At 33.9% G+C, this 19743-nt stretch overlaps 2 protein-coding genes across 2 annotated transcripts in view; both read right to left on the bottom strand.

Moving 5' to 3' along the window:
- Positions 1–5235, bottom strand: part of LOC127699096 (catechol O-methyltransferase-like) — a 28583-nt gene extending 23348 nt beyond the window's left edge. The window contains exon 1 of the mRNA XM_052202832.1: positions 5203–5235. The gene's annotated coding sequence lies outside the window, so the exon portion shown is untranslated. The remainder of the gene's footprint in view (positions 1–5202) is intronic.
- A 5955-nt stretch (positions 5236–11190) lies between these two features.
- LOC127699095 (fibropellin-3-like) lies at positions 11191–18851 on the bottom strand. Its single transcript, XM_052202831.1, has 5 exons — positions 18833–18851; positions 15702–15815; positions 14442–14555; positions 13801–13914; positions 11191–11414 (listed from the first exon to the last, which is right to left on the bottom strand). The coding sequence occupies exons 1-5, from the start codon at positions 18849–18851 to the stop codon at positions 11191–11193; spliced, it is 585 nt and encodes a 194-aa protein (XP_052058791.1).
- Between the last annotated feature and the right edge of the window lie 892 nt (positions 18852–19743).

The raw sequence follows: 19743 nt of genomic DNA, 5'->3' as shown, positions 1-19743 counted from the left end.
CTTTAAATTATCACATGCATGTGTCTACCGAGATCTTTTAATTATCACATGCATGTGTCTGCCGAGATCTTTAAATTATCACATGCATGCGTCTACCGAGATTTTCAATTATCACATGCATCAATAATGTTGTTAACATTATAAAAAGAAGAAGTGGGCTATAACAAATTCTAAATACATTAAACTACCAATCCATGACCTGCCATCAACACCAAATTCACCACATATCAAACAAATTGAAATATGACAACAGACAACTACTAACGAAAGTATGATGTTCCCAACTTGCGACAGGCACCTGAATATATGGCGTGGTTGAACTAATATTGATGTACAAGCAAACTTATGCAATTACAAAAATTAGAGGGATGGTTGAGCACTGGCAAATATGTTTAACCCAGAAACATAATCTATCTGCCTGTCCCAAGTCATACACCTGTATTTCTGTGGTTGTCGTTGCTTGTTATGTATCATATTAATTTTTTGTTTATCGTTTTGAACATAAAATCAGGCCATTTTTTTCGAGTATGAATTGTTTTACATGTTGTCAACCCTGTTATAGCTTACTATACTATATGATGGGTTTTGCTCATTGTCGAAGGCCATTCGGTGACCTATAGTTACTTACAACTACGTCATTTAGTCGATGGTAAACAGTTCTCCCTTTATAATCATACCACATCTTCTTATCTTAATATGTTATATATGCATGCAATGTTCAGTCAACTAAGCAGGCGAATATTCCACGAGCAGCAACAGCAAATCCAATGCACGTTCTTCACAAAAGAAAAAATAAATAAAGATACAGACCAACACAACCGGAACAAGACAAATACAAACACAATCACTTTCACAAAAATGTCAATTATACCAGTTCAAATTAAATTGGGTCAAAAGAAATAGGTCAATGATGTTCTTTAGAATGCATGCACCAGTTAATTTGAAATATTTTTATTTTATGTATCTATATAAGTTAAGCAGACGGTAAACATTTAAATGATTAAAAAACCTACCTAAAATAAAATTACGCATTAATGAAAATAAGTTTATTCACTTACATGAATATAACCGTTCGCTCACAACCTCGTTCTGGACAAGTAGTGTCACCCGAGCTTCGTGTTATCTGTACAACTGCATTTGTATAGTAGAAAGGTCGATTGCAGGATAATAATTTACATGTGTTCACTATGTTAGAGATATTAAACATTTGATGGAGATTATGTCTACACTATAACTAATGAAAGAAGATACCAAGGGGGCGATAAAAAATCATCAAATCAAAACAGACAACACCACGGTCAAAAAGGAAAAATAACAAAAAAACAGAACAATACGCAGAAAATAAAGATTGAGCATAACGAACCCCACCAAATAATTGTGGATGAACTCATGTGCTCCGGAAGGGCCAGCTGTTCCTACAGCATTATTAATCCTTGTATTACATTTATGTAGAGAAACTGGTAAACATGCATGTCATGACTAACCGTTAGTATTTTGTCGTCACACTAAACTGAGGACTACATTACTAACCATTATCATTTTGTCGTTATGTTAGACTTAGGACGACGTGACTAACCGTTATCATTTTGTCGTTATGTTAGACTTAGGACGACGTGACTAACCGTTATCATTTTGTCGTTAGGTTAGACTTAGCACGACTTGACTAACTGTTAGCATTTTGTCGTCTGTTTAGACTTAGGACGACGTGACTAACCGTTAGCATATTGTCGTCAGGTTAGACTTAGAACGACGTGACTAACCGTTATCATTTTGTCGTTAGGTTAGACTTAGGACGACTTGACTAACCGTTAGCATTTTGTCGTCTGGTTAGACTTAGGACGACGTGACTAACCGTTAGCATATTGTCGTCAGGTTAGACTTAGGACGACGTGACTAACCGTTATCATTTTGTCGTTAGGTTAGACTTAGCACGACTTGACTAACTGTTATCATTTTGTCGTTAGGTTAGACTTAGCACGACTTGACTAACTGTTAGCATTTTGTCGTCTGGTTAGACTTAGGACGACGTGACTAACCGTTAGCATATTGTCGTCAGGTTAGACTTAGGACGACGTGACTAACCGTTAGCATTTTGTCGTCTGGTTAGACTTAGGACGAGGAGACTAACCGTTAGCATATTGTCGTCAGGTTAGACTTAGGACGACGTGACTAACCGTTATCATTTTGTCGTTAGGTTAGACTTAGAACGACTTGACTAACCGTTAGCATTTTGTCGTCTGGTTAGACTTAGGACGACGTGACTAACCGTTAGCATATTGTCGTCAGGTTAGACTTAGGACGACGTGACTAACCGTTATCATTTTGTCGTCAGGTTAGACTTGGAACTACGTGTTTGACCTGATATCTGTTAATACATTCGATATCTTACTTGGATAATCATATCGTCCTGTTCGTTCAGATGTTTATTCACTTACAATCTTTTATATTCGACATGTAGTATAAGCATGTTTAAAAAAAATTTCATCGTTTTTTACGGAAAATACAATATACGCTAAGCCTTTATGATTCGTTACAGGTATTATTAACATTAATACTAATGTATAGTACTTTCAACAGGTACAGGTTTAAATACACAGTGAATCACGTAATTTAGTGAATGTGTCTGTTTTGTCATCAGTTAGGCACTGACCATTCATCGTTTTTTGTGGAGGCGCAATTTTTTTTCTCTCGGGACAAACATTTGTTTTTCAACTTTATTAAAAACAAGGATTTATTTATATTATCAATATACAGGAACAAAATTTTTAAAAAAGTCAATGAATGTTTTTTTTTCTTTCTTTCTTGTTTTCTATAGAAGCAAACAATGTTTTCTGAGACGTTTTTTTTCTATTTTCAAGAAATTATAAATAAATCAAATTCCCTTTCCCACAAACGATGATTGGTCGGTGCTTTATTACATTTGCCTGAAACTGGTTAATTTAGTTTGTACTAAGAGATGGTTCATGACAGTGCTACAAGTTATACTATTTGATTTCAAAACCCGTGTCTACCGAGATCTTCCAATTATCATATGCATGTGTCTACCGAGATCTTCCAATTATCATGAGCATGTGTCTACCGATATCTTCCAATAATCACATGCATGTGTCTACTGAGATCTTCCAATTATCATATGCATATGTCTACCGAGATCTTCCAATTATCACATGCATGTGTCTACCGATATCTTCCAATTATCATATGCATGTGTCTACCGATATATTCGAATTATCACATGCATGTGTCTACCGAGATCTTCCAATTATCATATGCATGTGTCTACCGATATCTTCCAATTATCACATGCATGTGTTTACCGAGATCTTTAAATTATCACATGCATGTGTCTACCGAGATCTTCCAATTATCACATGCATGTGTTTACCGAGATCTTTAAATTATCACATGCATGTGTCTACCGAGATCTTCCAATTATCACATGCATGTGTCTACCGAGATCTTTAAATTATCACATGCATGTGTCTACCGATATCTTTAAATTATCACATGCATGTGTCTACCGATATCTTCCAATTATCACATGCATGTGTTTACCGAGATCTTTAAATTATCACATGCATGTGTCTACCGAGATCTTCCAATTATCACATGCATGTGTCTACCGAGATCTTCCAATTATCACATGCATGTGTCTACCGAGATCTTTAGATTATCACATGCATGTGTCTACCGAGATCTTCCAATTATCACATGCATGTGTCTACCGAGATCTTTAGATTATCACATGCATGTGTCTACCGAGATCTTCCAATTATCACATGCATGTGTCTACCAAGATCTTTAAATTATCACATGCATGTGTCTACCGAGATCTTCCAATTATCACATGGATGTGTCTACCGAGATCTTTAAATTATCACATGCATGTGTCTACCGAGATCTTCCAATTATCACATGCATGTGTCTACCGAGATCTTTAAATTATCACATGCATGTGTCTACCGAGATCTTTAAATTATCACATGCATGTGTCTACCGAGATCTTCCAATTATCACATGCATGTGTCTACCAAGATTTTTAAATTATCACATGCATGTGTCTACCGAGATCTTCCAATTATCACATGCATGTGTCTACCGAGATCTTTAAATTATCACATGCATGCGTCTACCGAGATATTTTAATTATCACATGCATGTGTCTACCGAGATCTTTAAATTATCACATGCATGTGTCTGCCGAGATCTTTAAATTATCACATGCATGCGTCTACCGAGATTTTCAATTATCACATGCATCAATAATGTTGTTAACATTATAAAAAGAAGAAGTGGGCTATAACAAATTCTAAATACATTATTAAACTACCAATCCATGACCTGCCATCAACACCAAATTCACCACATATCAAACAAATTGAAATATGACAACAGACAACTACTAACGAAAGTATGATGTTCCCAACTTGCGACAGGCACCTGAATATATGGCGTGGTTGAACTAATAATGATGTACAAGCAAACTTATGCAATTACAAAAATTAGAGGGATGGTTGAGCACTGGCAAATATGTTTAACCCAGAAACATAATCTATCTGCCTGTCCCAAGTCATACACCTGTATTTCTGTGGTTGTCGTTGCTTGTTATGTATCATATTAATTTTTCGTTTATTGTTTTGAACATAAAATCAGGCCATTTTTTTCGAGTATGAATTGTTTTACATGTTGTCAACCCTGTTATAGCTTACTATACTATATGATGGGTTTTGCTCATTGTCGAAGGCCATTCGGTGACCTATAGTTACTTACAACTACGTCATTTAGTCGATGGTAAACAGTTCTCCCTTTATAATCATACCACATCTTCTTATCTTAATATGTTATATATGCATGCAATGTTCAGTCAACTAAGCAGGCGAATATTCCACGAGCAGCAACAGCAAATCCAATGCACGTTCTTCACAAAAGAAAAAATAAATAAAGATACAGACCAACACAACCGGAACAAGAAAAATACAAACACAATCACTTTCACAAAAATGTCAATTATACCAGTTCAAATTAAATTGGGTCAAAAGAAATAGGTCAAAATGATGTTCTTTAGAATGCATGCACCAGTTAATTTGAAATATTTTTATTTTATGTATCTATATAAGTTAAGCAGACGGTAAACATTTAAATGATTAAAAAATCTACCTAAAATAACATTACGCATTAATGAAAATAAGTTTATTCACTTACATGCGTGTCGGTTCGTGTGACTTCTTGTTATGACAAAACGTCCTAAATGATGACTCCTTTATGTGACGAAATGTGATCAAAGGAAAAGCACAACTGATAAAATTGTTGTAACCAAAATATTGATGATATTGTTATAAAAATGTATATATGAACAAAACAATAAACCTTTGATTCTTATTGATCTGAATCCATTAATTTCTATTTGGTTTTTTTTTATATACAGTAAAAGTATGCTCTATCAATTATTCAATTGATTGTTGTTTGTTAAAACACTGGCATAAATTTCCTTCATAATCTAATAGAAAGACGCTTTAAAGTGATCGGGCTGGGATCAAGATCTTTTGATTGTAAATTTGGACTGCAACATGAAAAAGAGGGCTTTTTTCCTTATGAAACAATATGCTACATCAATCTTTAGAGACCAAAAAATGTTGCAAAGCACATGTCCTACCTCCGTGACAAATATGTTATTGTTCCCGCAGATAAAGCCCCAAATAACTGTAAATCAAATTACATAAACTGCTTGATAAATGAATTTGGTATTGACAATTCACTTGGAAACTCAACATATACCCCCACGAAACTTACCAAGAAAGAAATCCTGGATAATCATAGGTTTGTTCTTTGTTACTTTGGAATTTCAACCAAAGATGAAGAACTGGATCTTCCTTTACTGTTTTGGATACTTAAATTGCATGAGTGTCGGCTCACGCATTTTCGTGAATATCTGGCGGCATTTTCCTTTGATCTTTTGTTTTTTCTCTTTGATCTTTACCGTCACTGTCCTTACAAAAAACCTTATATTGCGGGTCTTCTAAGTGCTCCACGAATCCTCTTTCTAAATTATTGACATCGATTTTATAAGCAATCAAAGCCAAAGATCTGTTAGAGTACACACAATCTAAGACTCTTTCATCTTGCAATTTAGTATAACAACAATTGACTTTTCCAAACTTTACACAAGTATTCCCCATTCCAAACTAAAAACACAAATTGAGAGAGTTGGTCCTGCTTTGTTTCATAAAACAGAAGGGCCAACGTAGATACAATTATCTTGTCTTAGGGAGGGATAAATCGTACTTTGTAGAAAAAATCACTATGCCGATTCAAACAAAAAATTCTCTGAAACTGACATTATCAAGATGCTTGATTTCTTGATTCACAACATATATGTTACGATTGGAGGACGTGTTTTTCAACAATCAATCGGCATTTACATGGGAAACAACTGTGATCTTATTCTTCCCGACTTGTTCCTTTATTAATATGAGGCTGACTTCATACTGGAACTTCTTAGGAAAAATGAAAAGAAGCTAGCATTATCCTTTAACTTCACTTCCCGCTATATAGATGATGTCCTCTCACTAAATAATTCACAGTTTTGTGTCTATGTTGAACGCATCTATCCCATCGAACTTGAAATAAAGGATACAACAGATACGCAGGTATGATTCATAACTTGACTTACATCTAGAAATCGACAATGAGGGTCGATTGAGAACAAAACTTTACGACAAAAGGGATCATTTCAGCTTCCCAATTGTGAACTTTCTATGTAGCAACATTCCAGCAGCGCCTGCATATAGAGTATGTATCTCCCAATTGATACGATATTCCAACACTTGCGTTTTCTATCATGATTTCATTGATAGAGGATTTCTGTTCACAAGCTAGGAAGCTATTAAACCAAGAATTCCAAGTGGCAAAGTTGAAATCATCGCTTCGAAAATTTTACGGACGCCATCACGAGTTGGTTGACCGTTACAGAATATCTGTTTCACAGATGACGACGGATATGTTCCAATCGTCATTACCACAATCCCGCCCTCCTTTCCCCGAGTGTGACCTACCAAATTACACTTATAACATGGTTTGAGCAACACGACGAGTGTCATACGTGGAGCAGGATCTGCTTACCCTTTCGGAGCATCTGAGATCACCCCCGGTTTTTGGTGGGTTACGTGTTGCTCAGTTTATAGTTTTCTATGTTATGTTTTGTATACTGTTGTTTGTCCTTTGGTCTTTTTTCTTTTTTTTGTCATGGCGTTGTCAGTTTATTTTCGACTTATGAGTTTGAATGTCCCTTTAGTAGGTTTCGCCTCTCTGTTACATATGTTCTTTTATGTTCAGGTTCAGAGAGTATGACCCTCTAGAGCTCCCAACACGAGGAATCGGATTCAACTTCATCATTCCCAATGAACATGGCTGCGTATTTATACATATATCACACAGTCATATGATATGAACGCTCTTCTTAAGCACTGGTTAAACTGACAGAAAGGGTAAGCATTCCAGGGGGTCATATTTCAATACCCTGGTCAACCATTTGAATCTTTTCTTTATATTTTTGAGATGTAGGAGTTTTTCTTTTTTTCCCCTTCAAACAACGTATTATTTCGAATTTAAGTATAACTTAAGTGTTACCTTGAAGGAAAAACGAACACGTGCATGCAATGAGTCCGTAAACAAATATATTGAGTGACACGCCAGTGACTACATCGGTAAAGGTGAAGCGTATATGAGAATATATAAAGAAACCAAAAGAAAAACTGGTAGCTCAGAGATGAGAATTCCGGATACCTTTGTAAGTTGCTACAAAACGATATAATTCTATCTATAAATGTTTGTAGTCCACCACGATATGTTGAAAAATAAGCTGGACATATTATTTCGGAAGACCTTGGTGTACAGTCACAAAAATTTAATCAGTACTTACAACGTTTGTGCTCGAAACACTAAATCCAGTATTTTCATTGATTGAATTCTGAGTCTAAGTAGGATGATCATACTCCAAAAGTTTACGACCGCAAATTTTGCACACTCTCAGTAAACTTTCATGACTGAAAGGCCTGAATTCAGAAACAAAGAGAAGGTGCGATTTCGGATCAAAATGGCCGTAATATTCATTTGCCTGTTCCAAGTTCGGAACCTCATAAATTAATGTCCGTCTTTTATTATATTTAAATGTGGGTTTCTGGATCATTTTGGGGAGTTCAGTGAAAACAGCAGATATTTGATAGTTACTTAAAATTCGCTATTTATCTAGACTGCAGACAATTTAGAGCTTGACATATTGTTTGAAAACCTGTTTATTTTGGAAGGCTGTATTTTGCCCTTTAAGCGTCGTTTGTTTTTTGGTGTTGTTTGGTTGCTGTCTCATTGGCGTATACTCCACATCTCGTTTTATTCATATCGAAAACTTATCTAGTTGGAATAATAAGATGTTGTAACTGTGTAATCTAATAGAAAATTACGAAACAAGAAAATTTCACGCATTGTAGTACTAAGCAAACCAACTCGTAACTTAAAGGAAAATAAGAAGTATGTGTCAGACAGATCTGGAAGGCGTTTACACTGTACAAGTAATCATTGTAAAGCTGCAGATTAGATGTGAAGTCATTTTGTTCAGTCGTATTGAAAAATGTGTTGCAAAAATATTCAACACATTGAAGAAATTTAAATATTTGCAAAGAAGAAGAAGGTGTCGAAAAGGTCCCAAACGTTACAACTTTTCACTGTCAAGCTTCTGATTAAATATTTAGTCATTCCGTTCAGTAGTACTTTAGGGAAGTAATAAGATGAAAAATATTCACACAAAGAGAAGACGGACATAGTGATTGCATGATAGCCCACACACCCAGACTGGGGATATAATATTTCCTTTTCATGAATTAATGTCATGAAAGAGGTGTAAAATTCGGATGTCAGTCTTTAAACATCTATAACTGACACACTACAATGCGTTTATCATTCTTTTTAACTATTTTAAATAGAAAAATTACTGATAAACATCGAAATACGAATACTATGTTCAAACCCTGTGTGTTTATCAGCCTCTCTTCGATACGCAGCAACGTCCGGTATCTAATTGTACATTGGCGGCTATACCACGTGAAACACCCTACATCCCCTTTAGTGCATAGATATTTATCATACCGGCTACATCCCTCAATAGCTAGCAGTTACATCATTGAAAGGCGATTATGTTAACCGTCAATGGAGATGCTGTCGTCATCATGAATTCGTTGCAATAGTTACTAATGCAATGATTCATAAATGTCCAAAGTAGTTTTGCCGTTTTTGACCTTTACAAAGTTGACGCATCACCGGCTATAACATCTTGGAATACAACAGATGTCACGAACGAAGCAAGATATGATTGCCCTTTCGGTATATTAGATATCACTCCAAGTATTGATGGGGTATTTTCTCGCCCAAGCGTTTCAAGTGTTGATGGGTTATTTTTTCGCCCAAGTGTTTCAAGTGTTGATGGGGTATTTTCTCGCCCAAGCGTTTCAAGTATTGATGGGGTATTTTCTCGCCCAAGCGTTTCAAGTGTTGATGGGGTATTTTCTCGCCCAAGCGTTTCAAGTGTTGATGGGGTATTTTCTCGCCCAAGCGTTTCAAGTGTTGATGGGGTATTTTCTCGCCCAAGCGTTTCAAGTATTGATGGGGTATTTTCTCGCCCAAGCATTTCAAGTATTGATGGGGTATTTTCTCGCCCAAGCGTTTCAAGTATTGATGGGGTATTTTCTCGCCCAAGCGTTTCAAGTGTTCTTTTTGTTTGTTTTTTTCCATACAGTCACCTGGTTACTTTTGGTTTGTCAAGTTTATTATTGTTTTGAATTTAATGTTTGTGTTTGTTTATTTGTTTTAGATTAGTTCGTTTGTAATCATCTACTTCTTATTTACTCTTTTATTTTCCTATTATATTAACGGGTCTTCTCAATAAAAAAATCGATTGATAATGGCTACCCTTTGACCCTATTGTGTACCAGAGACAAGAATGTGTTATTATTATGCCATATATCATGTAGCCGACAAGACGACAGTCCTCAAGAAGACATGCCTCTCCACCTAGACTCTCCATATGGACATGTTTTCACATTTCCATAGTGATTTATTGTGAGCTTGATCGCCACTATTTATATCAAAGCGTGTCATCATGTATAATTAGTGATGTTTGTTGCTTATGTACACCAAATAAAAGATTTATGTACATGTAAGAGTAGTAGCTCCGATCAAGATTCTTGCATTTTACTTATACATCAAGCTCTGACAGGGCAAATTTGGCTTAACACTTGCTATGTCATTTGATGAAAAGGCCTCACATTTTTGATATTATGTTTTATATGACCGACACTACAACCCACCATCACCATAAAGACTTTCATTATAAGAGATTTTAATAATATACCTTTTAATTAAATCACGTTGATAGTACTTAAAGAAAGTTGCTTTATCAATACAATACAATATGCTTTATTTAAAAACACTCCTTCACATTAACATGTGAAACAAGAGGTAAATATATACAAAATACAATCACATACAATCATAGAAATAAATAGAACAACTTAGAAATGAAATATATTAATAATTAATTTACTTTATAATATTTTCGTTAACTTTGAAACGAATAAAGATACATTCTTAAGTACATTTATATTAACCAATGATAGTATGCATTTACGCAAATCAAATACACTCAATACATTTTTTTAGTGTAGGCTGTCATTTACTAAAGTGTTGTTATACACTGCAGGATAATAGGCATAGGTAAACATACCAAATCTCCTTATTTATATTAAAGTCTATTTTGTCCATGTGAAATAACCGGTAGTAAATATACCATATCAAGCCAGGTCCAACATACAACTGCAAAGACGGCACTGATATCAGTATCACACTAAATTAATGACGTCACAATAACTCGATAAGAACTGATATCCAGAAGAGACAGAGTTAATGGTGCTCAATGATTACAAACGCTTTCAAATTGGTTCATTTGGATGGGAACAGAGTTAATGTCACACGTAAATCGCTATTGGACAAAATCTAAAAACTATGAATTCATGTAAGGATGAACGCACGCTTTTATGATTTTCCAAGGTGACATTCGTGCTCAGTCAAAATCCTACACATAAAATTATGATTTTTATAATGTTAATAGTCATTTCATTCACAAAATCATTGTATCTGCATATTTCAACGTGTTCTTGTTTTACTGATCGTAGGGTTTTCCTTTTTAAATCCTTTCTTATTGCGACAGTTGTGAAATCTGTATTTGTATTTCAATCTTTTGTCAAATCTCTGAAAATGGTCATAACCCGTATGATCAATAAAACAATCACATCCTCCAATATCGTCAGTTTCGGATTTGCTATTTACAAATTTATTGCTAGTCTCACGTGATTCTTCTGCCTCTAAGTCTGACAAAGTTATTATATTGTTCTTCCTTTGGTAAAATCTGGTATTTACTTTATTATTTTTATCGTGTATTTTTCTACACAAATTCCAAATTATGTAGAAAAATATAGTTCCAAGAAGTCCAATCAAATATCCAACGAGACCAAACTGAATTCTGTGAGATTTTCGCTCAATGAACGTGAACTTACTAACATGACAAGAACATTCTGTGTAATCCAGGTCGCAACATACCTTAAATAAACATTTAAACGACTTTAGATTTTGAGAAAAATGGATTGTTTTTTTTTTTATATGAATTTGATACAATTTCCATTGTGTTATAAATTATGATAATTTGGGGGTTGCGGGTTCCGGTAAAACAATACCAAACTGCACAATTTGGTTTTATCTGAAGCAAAAAAACCTCAAACCAACAGTTTGAAAACCAACAGTTTGAAAAGTTGTACATCTATAAATTAAAAGAAAACTGTACGGACTTAAATAAAATTTTAACTATTGCAGGTCATGGGACTTAATGTTTTGTAAACGGTTCAAAATTTGTATATTTAGAATTTGTCAAAATGTACATAGAAAATCATGGGGGAAACTTTTATCAAGGGTAAATAATTCTCCCCATATTGTTATATTAGTAAACAAATTTAGGGAGATCAAAACAAAAGAAAATGATTGCTCGGTCAATTTAAAAACAGTGGTCTACAGATTTTGAATCAGTTGATTGAAGAACATAAGAAAAATGTTATTATTATGTTTTTAAAATGATACTTTTTACTTCATGGAACATTCTTGAAAATGGTAAAAACTTCATCTTATGCAATGTAAAAAACTTTAAGAGGCTTCATCATTTTAACTTTTTATATATATAAAAATTCACAATTAACAGTTCAGATTGGGAAAAAAAATGTATCTCAAATTTGAAGTTGACTCCGAGATTCGTAATTATTTGTGAATTAGATGATTTACATACAAGTAGAAAAGTTTGATAGTGTAGATTCCAAGATAGGTTTATCACAATCACCAACTGTTTCTATCATTTAATTTTTGAAGGTGACATATTATATATTTTTCTAAATATGCGGATGCAATTTATATTCCACCTGAACTGACTCTTAGTAAATGGTATGTTATACTGTACAAGTACTGCCTTTCTATTTTGATTTTCGACATTCTAATGGAAAACTTCAAACAAAAATTTATACCCATCAGGACATATATCTAATTTTGTATGTTTAACCCGATATTTACGAGTTTGCTTTGCTATTTCAGTTTTCAACGGAAATATTATATGAATGACTAAATCAGGGGTTCATATATATATATATTATATATATATATATATATATGTATCAGATATAAAATGGTAAAACCTTTGTAGAAATGTTTTTTAAAGAAGACATATAAGTTGCTTACAGCCTATTCCTTTTTCTGGCGAATAGTTGTCACCTTGTCTCATTTGCAATCGTACCACATCTCCTTATTTTTATATAATTTTTCGAAATCAATGTAATAAAAAAAATTGAACAATACCTCTGTTTGATTGATCTCACGGTATTCGCATATGTCACCATACCACGACTGTGGACACGTGCATATATATCCACCATCACGATTTAAACAGACGCCATCGTTTAAACAAGGACCAGAAGAACAATGATCCATCCCTTTACAGATTAAAAATAACTAATGTAATTATTTGTTCAAGTAGTAAGGGAATGAAATGTATCATATTATTATTATAGGTGATTAAGAACACCGATGTTTTCGACATCTTTAGCAAAACTTGCATGTTATTTTTAAAATGTGCAGTTATCTTATTTTTAGTTCATACAATGTAGACTTAGTACTATTAAGAATATTTAAATATTTCTAGGAATTTTTTTTTGATTCATCATTTCGGATAATGCTGAACTTATTAGAGACGATTAGACATGCGACATAACTTTGTTCCTCTAATTAATAGCCGATTTATACTTTCAAAATATAATTCGTTGTCTGGTTTTCTTTATCATGGCGTCTGTTTTTCTTTATCATGGTGTGTGTTTTTCTTTATCATGGCGTGTGATTTTCTTTATCATGGTGTGTGTTTTTCTTTATCATGTTGTGTGTTTTTCTTTATCATGTTGTGTGATTTTCTTTATCATGGTGTGTGTTTTTCTTTATCATGGCGTCTGTTTTTCTTTATCATGGTGTGTGTTTTTCTTTATCATGGCGTCTGATTTTCTTTATCATGGTGTCTGTTTTTCTTTATCATGGTGTCTGTTTTTACCTCAACTCATTGTGTTTTTTTTTCATTGACCACTTAGTATTATCTCATTTTTTTTATAATTTCATTTGTATCTTTTCGTCCTTTTTTGACACATATTGAATAAGGGCACACTATATGTATCTTACCTGTTTCACAATTTGTACCAGTGTATCCATCTACACAACTACACGTAAAGCCACTTACAAGATTTATACACGTAGCACCATTTTGACAAGGTTGGCTGATACATTCATCTATGTCTGAAATAGGTACATCATTAACCTAAGACAACATATAATTACATTTCAGACGTCGTTTTAGAGGTTACTATTTGCGTTTTAAGATAAAGTTAATATTCTGCATTGTTTGTGTCTGTGTGTAGTGAGTCTTATTTTTTTTAACCAGGTCGTATACAACTATATCTAAGATATTTTTTTTCCGAATATATCAATACTATCAGATCAGCTAGAGTAACAGACACTGCAAGATACAGAAGGATGATTGAATAAACAATTCTGACAAGTTTCGATATATGCCATAATCCTAATATCATCTGTTGAATTAATTGTTAATTAGTTTTCGTTCTGAATATGCATGGACTATTTGCTAAAGGGAATTAACAAGCAACTATAATTGTTTACATCCAGTTCATTTGAACTCTGGTGGATAGTTGTCTCATTGGCAATCTTACCACATCATGTTCTTCAATCACTTAATTAATCCATAGATATACTCTTTCCATTTAGGTATATATTTAAAGTTGAAACAAATATTACAATGATAGTACCTTTTTGACAGTTAACTCCTATGTAGCCCAATGGACAATGACAAAGGTAAGCATCAATTAGATTTATACAATCTCCGCCATGTTGACAAGGGTCTGATGCACACTCATTTGTGTCTGAAATATCAAAAGAGAGTAGTTCATAAAGAGCGAAATTTTTCAGGATGGCAACATTTGCCTAGTAATCGGTGTAATCATTGCAAGATATCAGTGAAATAAGCAGTTTCGGCAGGTAAAAATTAAAGTCAAGTTTCAAAGTTTTTAAAATAAAATACTTTTGGGAACTATTATTCAAAGAAAGAGAGAATTTAAATGGCTTTTCCGGGATGTTCCCTTTTAATCCGAACCAACTTTTATGCAGATAAACATACCTATCTGACAGTTTGAAGCAGTGAAACCAGGCAGACAGGTACAATTATACGCATTTCCAAGGTCTGTGCATAAACTGTCATATTGGCAAGGGTTGCTCATACATTCATTTATATCTAAAATAAACAATTTTAGGCTTATATTAAAAGACTTTTTTAACAATACGTTCAAATATTTTAAATGGTTTTACAAATGTATACTTATCCCTGTCATTAATAGATTAACACTTATTCTGCATTGTTGACAGTCGGGTAGTTACGCTACGATTGTTTGTATTTTCATAAGCAGTCCATGTGTGGCTTTAACGATGAGTTTACTAGGTTCGTGTACAGGCGTGTACGTGATGAAACTGATACGTTATGTAAGTTTTCACAAATTACAATATTCAAGTAACATCTTATGTAATTTTAAAACATATCAATTCACATGTTAATCTGCATTCATCATTAGATTAGTTGATACATAGAGTTACAATTGTCTTCTGTCTCCAATTGCATGTGATGAATTTTTAGCTCTCTCTCTTTATACAAGTAAACACGATGATTAACATATTATTTTTAAATCTATAACAGGAAATCAAACATACCTAGAAAAATCCAATTGCACGTGCTCTCTATCTATTTATATTTATATTTATGTTTATATGGGGTTATACGACCGTCGGCAGTCTCCGGAGGTCATCTCGATGGTTAATTAGATGGCGTGTAGACTAACATACACACACATTGCTGATACATATAACTGAGTCCATGCCTTGTTAATTGTTTATTTTAGACTTTTTGTAATTTGGATATACCCTTTAGTATGTTATAAACCAAATATGAGAATTTGAGTCAAATCGGTGAACATGAAATTGACAGCGAATGCACCTTTAAGTATGATGAACTATTGTACCTGTTTGACATTGTATACCACTGTACCCAGCTGTGCAAACACACGAGTAGTCATTGGTATGATCAACACATGTACTTTCATGTTGACACGGTTTTGATGCACATTCATCTATGTCTAAAACAATAAATAACGGTTATAACAAGCAATCAAAAATTCATGAATCACCATACAATAGTAAAGAAAATGGAGTACATAACTGTCATAGAAAGCAAAATAGCAGCAATTTACTACTGACATTTTTCAGAAGAGTGTAAAATGAAAATGAATAATTTAATAATAATTATTTATTATTAGAACTGTTTGATATACCATGAGTAAAAAAAACAGACTTTTGGTCAAAATATTTTAAACAGAAAATGGCAATGCAGTTTAGGTTTGGCCATAGATGAGTAAGTCGATTGTATGTTTTTGCTCACTTGTTTGACATTGAATACCACTGTATCCTTGTACACAACTACATGTGTAATCAGATGTGTATCCACCTCATATACATGTAGCGTGATTGAGACAGGGACTGCTGTCACAAGGGTCCACATCTGAAAAACAAAACATCAATACTAAATCTGTCATTTTAAAATTATGTTATTGACATCCAGCAATAATCATGTAAGTCTTCTTCTGGAGACTAGGTTCACCCACGGAATAATCATCAGCTGCTCTCCGTGATTCAGTCGAGCTGTAAATTAAAACACTTTCAAAGTGGTAATTCAGTCATCCTTTCATAATGTTCCCACTGGAGTAGTAGTTTATCTCTCATTATAAGACACGCGAAAATGGTTCAAATATGAGATGTAAATACTCACGGAAGAAGTAGTTATTGAGTGAAAGGACAGCAGCTCTATATATCAAAATAAAATTCAAACCAACATTCGAAACTTTCAACCTTGCATCTGAAAGCTTTAAGTTTCTAAGAAAAATGCCAACTTAAGTAGTAACAAACATGATAAATACACTGATGGTTAATTAACTTGAACATTGATATGTTTATCATATAGTATCAAGTAGTACTGTGCTGGAACTCTACGATCGTGCCATGTTTCCCAACAACACACGATTCATTTTATTACTTAATTGATTGATTGTTGGTGTTAAACGCCACTTTCAGCATTATTGGCTATATCGTGGTGGTCAGTTTTTATCGTTGGAGAACAGCGATTCATCTGAAGCGGTTTTATGTAGCAGGATTTTTGTATTATTTTTTTCAAACAGGAATAGGTGTTAATTGAAAACAGCGAAAAGATCAAATCTGATAACTCTGCATTCTTGTTGATATGCAGATTCAAATTTAAAAGTAGTTTTTAAATCAAACTCTGTGTTATTACGAGCTCGGTTCATAGTTAGCACCATATTGACTTATTTAAACTTGTGTTTTCTCAATTATATTTACCATACATTTCCCCGTGTTCAATATCGTATTTAATGTACATACCCCATGCAATGACTGTTACACATCGAGTATCACTTAATTTACTGAAAGAAAGGAAATGAATGTTATACTTGAAAAACACTATTAACTAATAATCACTGAATTGTATCAATGATGTAAGTTTATCATATAAAAAAGTTAATGAAATCGTACATGTTTTATTTCATATTCACTTATTACGGCACGTTCCTAGACATGCTGCACGCTACAGTTTAGATGTAGTTGTCTCATTAGCAACCAAACCACATTTCCTTCTTTTTATTTACAAATTATGAATTACCGGTATATTGTTCTATACACAGCTGGAAATACTGACCCTGTTGACTATGAATTATCGGTATATTGTTCTATACACAGCTGGAAATACTGACCCTGTTGACTATGAATTATCGGTATATTGTTCTATACACAGCTGGAAATACTGACGCTGTTGACTATGAATTATCAGTATATTGTTCTATACACAGCTGGAAATACTGACCCTGTGAACTATGAATTATCGGTATATTGTTCTATACACAGCTGGAAATACTGACCCTGTTGACTATGAATTATCGGTATATTGTTCTATACACAGCTGGAAATACTGACCCTGTTGACTATGAATTATCGGTATATTGTTCTATACACAGCTAGAAATACTGACCCTGTTGACTATGAATTATCGGTAGGCTGTTCTATACACAGCCGGAAATACTGACGCTGTTGACTATGAATTATCGGTAGATTGTTCTATACACAGCTAGAAATACTGACCCTGTTGACTATGAATTATCGGTATATTGTTCTATACACAGCTGGGAATACTGACGCTGTTGACTATGAATTATCGTTAGATTGTTCTATACACAGCTAGAAATACTGACCCTGTTGACTATGAATTATCGGTAGGCTGTTCTATACACAGCCGGAAATACTGACGCTGTTGACTATGAATTATCGGTAGATTGTTCTATACACAGTTAGAAATACTGACCCTGTTGACTATGAATTATCGGTAGGCTGTTCTATACACAGCTGGAAATACTGACGCTGTTGACTATGAATTATCGGTAGATTGTTCTATACACAGCTATAAATACTTACCCTGTTGACTATGAATTATCGGTAGATTGTTCTATACACAGCTAGAAATACTGACCCTGTTGACTATGAAGTATCGGTAGATTGTTCTATACACAGCTAGAAATACTGACCCTGTTGACTATGAAATATCGGTAGGCTGTTCTATACACAGCTAGAAATACTGACCTTGTTGACTATGAATTATCGGTAGGCTGTTCTATACACAGATGGAAATACTGACCCTGTTGACTATGAATTATCGGTATATTGTCTATATACAGCTGGAAATACTGACCCTGTTGACTATGAATTATCGGTAGATTGTTCTATACACAGCTAGAAATACTGACCCTGTTGACTATGTGAATTATTGGTAGATTGTTCTATACACAGCTAGAAATACTGACCATGTTGACTATATGAATTATCGGTAGGCTGTTCTATACACAGCTAGAAATACTGACCCTGTTGACTATGAATTATCGGTATATTGTTCTGTACACAGCTAGAAATACTGACGCTGTTGACTATGAATTATCGGTAGGCTGTTCTATACACAGCTAGAAATACTGACGCTGTTGACTATATGAATTATCGGTAGGCTGTTCTATACACAGCTAGAAAATACCTGTTGACTCACCTTGTTTTCCTGCATTCATGCAACTTCAACTATAAGCAACCATACGTTTGATTGTAAATTAACTTATAATTATTGTATCTACTTTGTACCTTAAAACCTTTTCCAGGATTGTTGCGTTATTTTGTAGTCTATATAGATATGATATTATGTAGCGGCGTTACATCCTAGCACACAAAGCATGGTGTGCATTTCGTGACAGTAAAATGACAACATAATGTTGCTCCTTGGGCGTCTTTATAAACTTCTTAAGTACCTTTCAAGGCGATCCTTGTTGGTTCTTTTTTGAAATATCACTAAAATTTGATTGTTGTAAACTATTTTAAAGTTTCTTAACTAAAACACTCGTTTAGTTGAATAATTTATTCATATTACAATGACAAAACTACATGTATAAGGTCTACTTTTAAACAAACCTAAGTGAGCATAGAATTGAGAATGGAAACTGGGAATGTGACAACAACCCGACCAAAGAGCAGAAAACTTTATGTTATAACACTGGACACTTTTAATTTGCAAAACACTCATTTGCAAATCCGCCGCCGCCTCTCCATAGATCTACAGTGTCGTGTATATAACCAAAATGTGCGGAATTACATGGGATTCAATAAATTCATTGCTTTTCTGCTGTTATTATTATATCTATTTTGTAATTTGATTTAGAAAAACATGTGATTTTCAATATCCCATGGGATAGGGCAAATCCCATGGGATTGACCATTATCCCATGGGATTTTGGTTAAATCCCATAGGATTTTTTTGGGTCCCATGGGATAATTGTAGTCCCATGGGATATTTGTTGTCCCATGGGACAATAAAAATCCCATGGGACTATAATTATCCCATGGGATTTTTAATATCCCATGGGACAAAATAAAATCCTATGATTCAAATTATAAATATACAGTAAATAA

The sequence above is a fragment of the Mytilus californianus genome, unplaced genomic scaffold, assembly GCF_021869535.1.
Source record: "Mytilus californianus isolate M0D057914Y unplaced genomic scaffold, xbMytCali1.0.p SCAF_4, whole genome shotgun sequence".
Taxonomy (NCBI): Eukaryota; Metazoa; Mollusca; class Bivalvia; order Mytilida; family Mytilidae; genus Mytilus; species Mytilus californianus.
The sequence above is the reverse complement of the archived record's forward strand: the minus strand, read 5'-3'. Positions and strand labels throughout refer to the sequence as shown.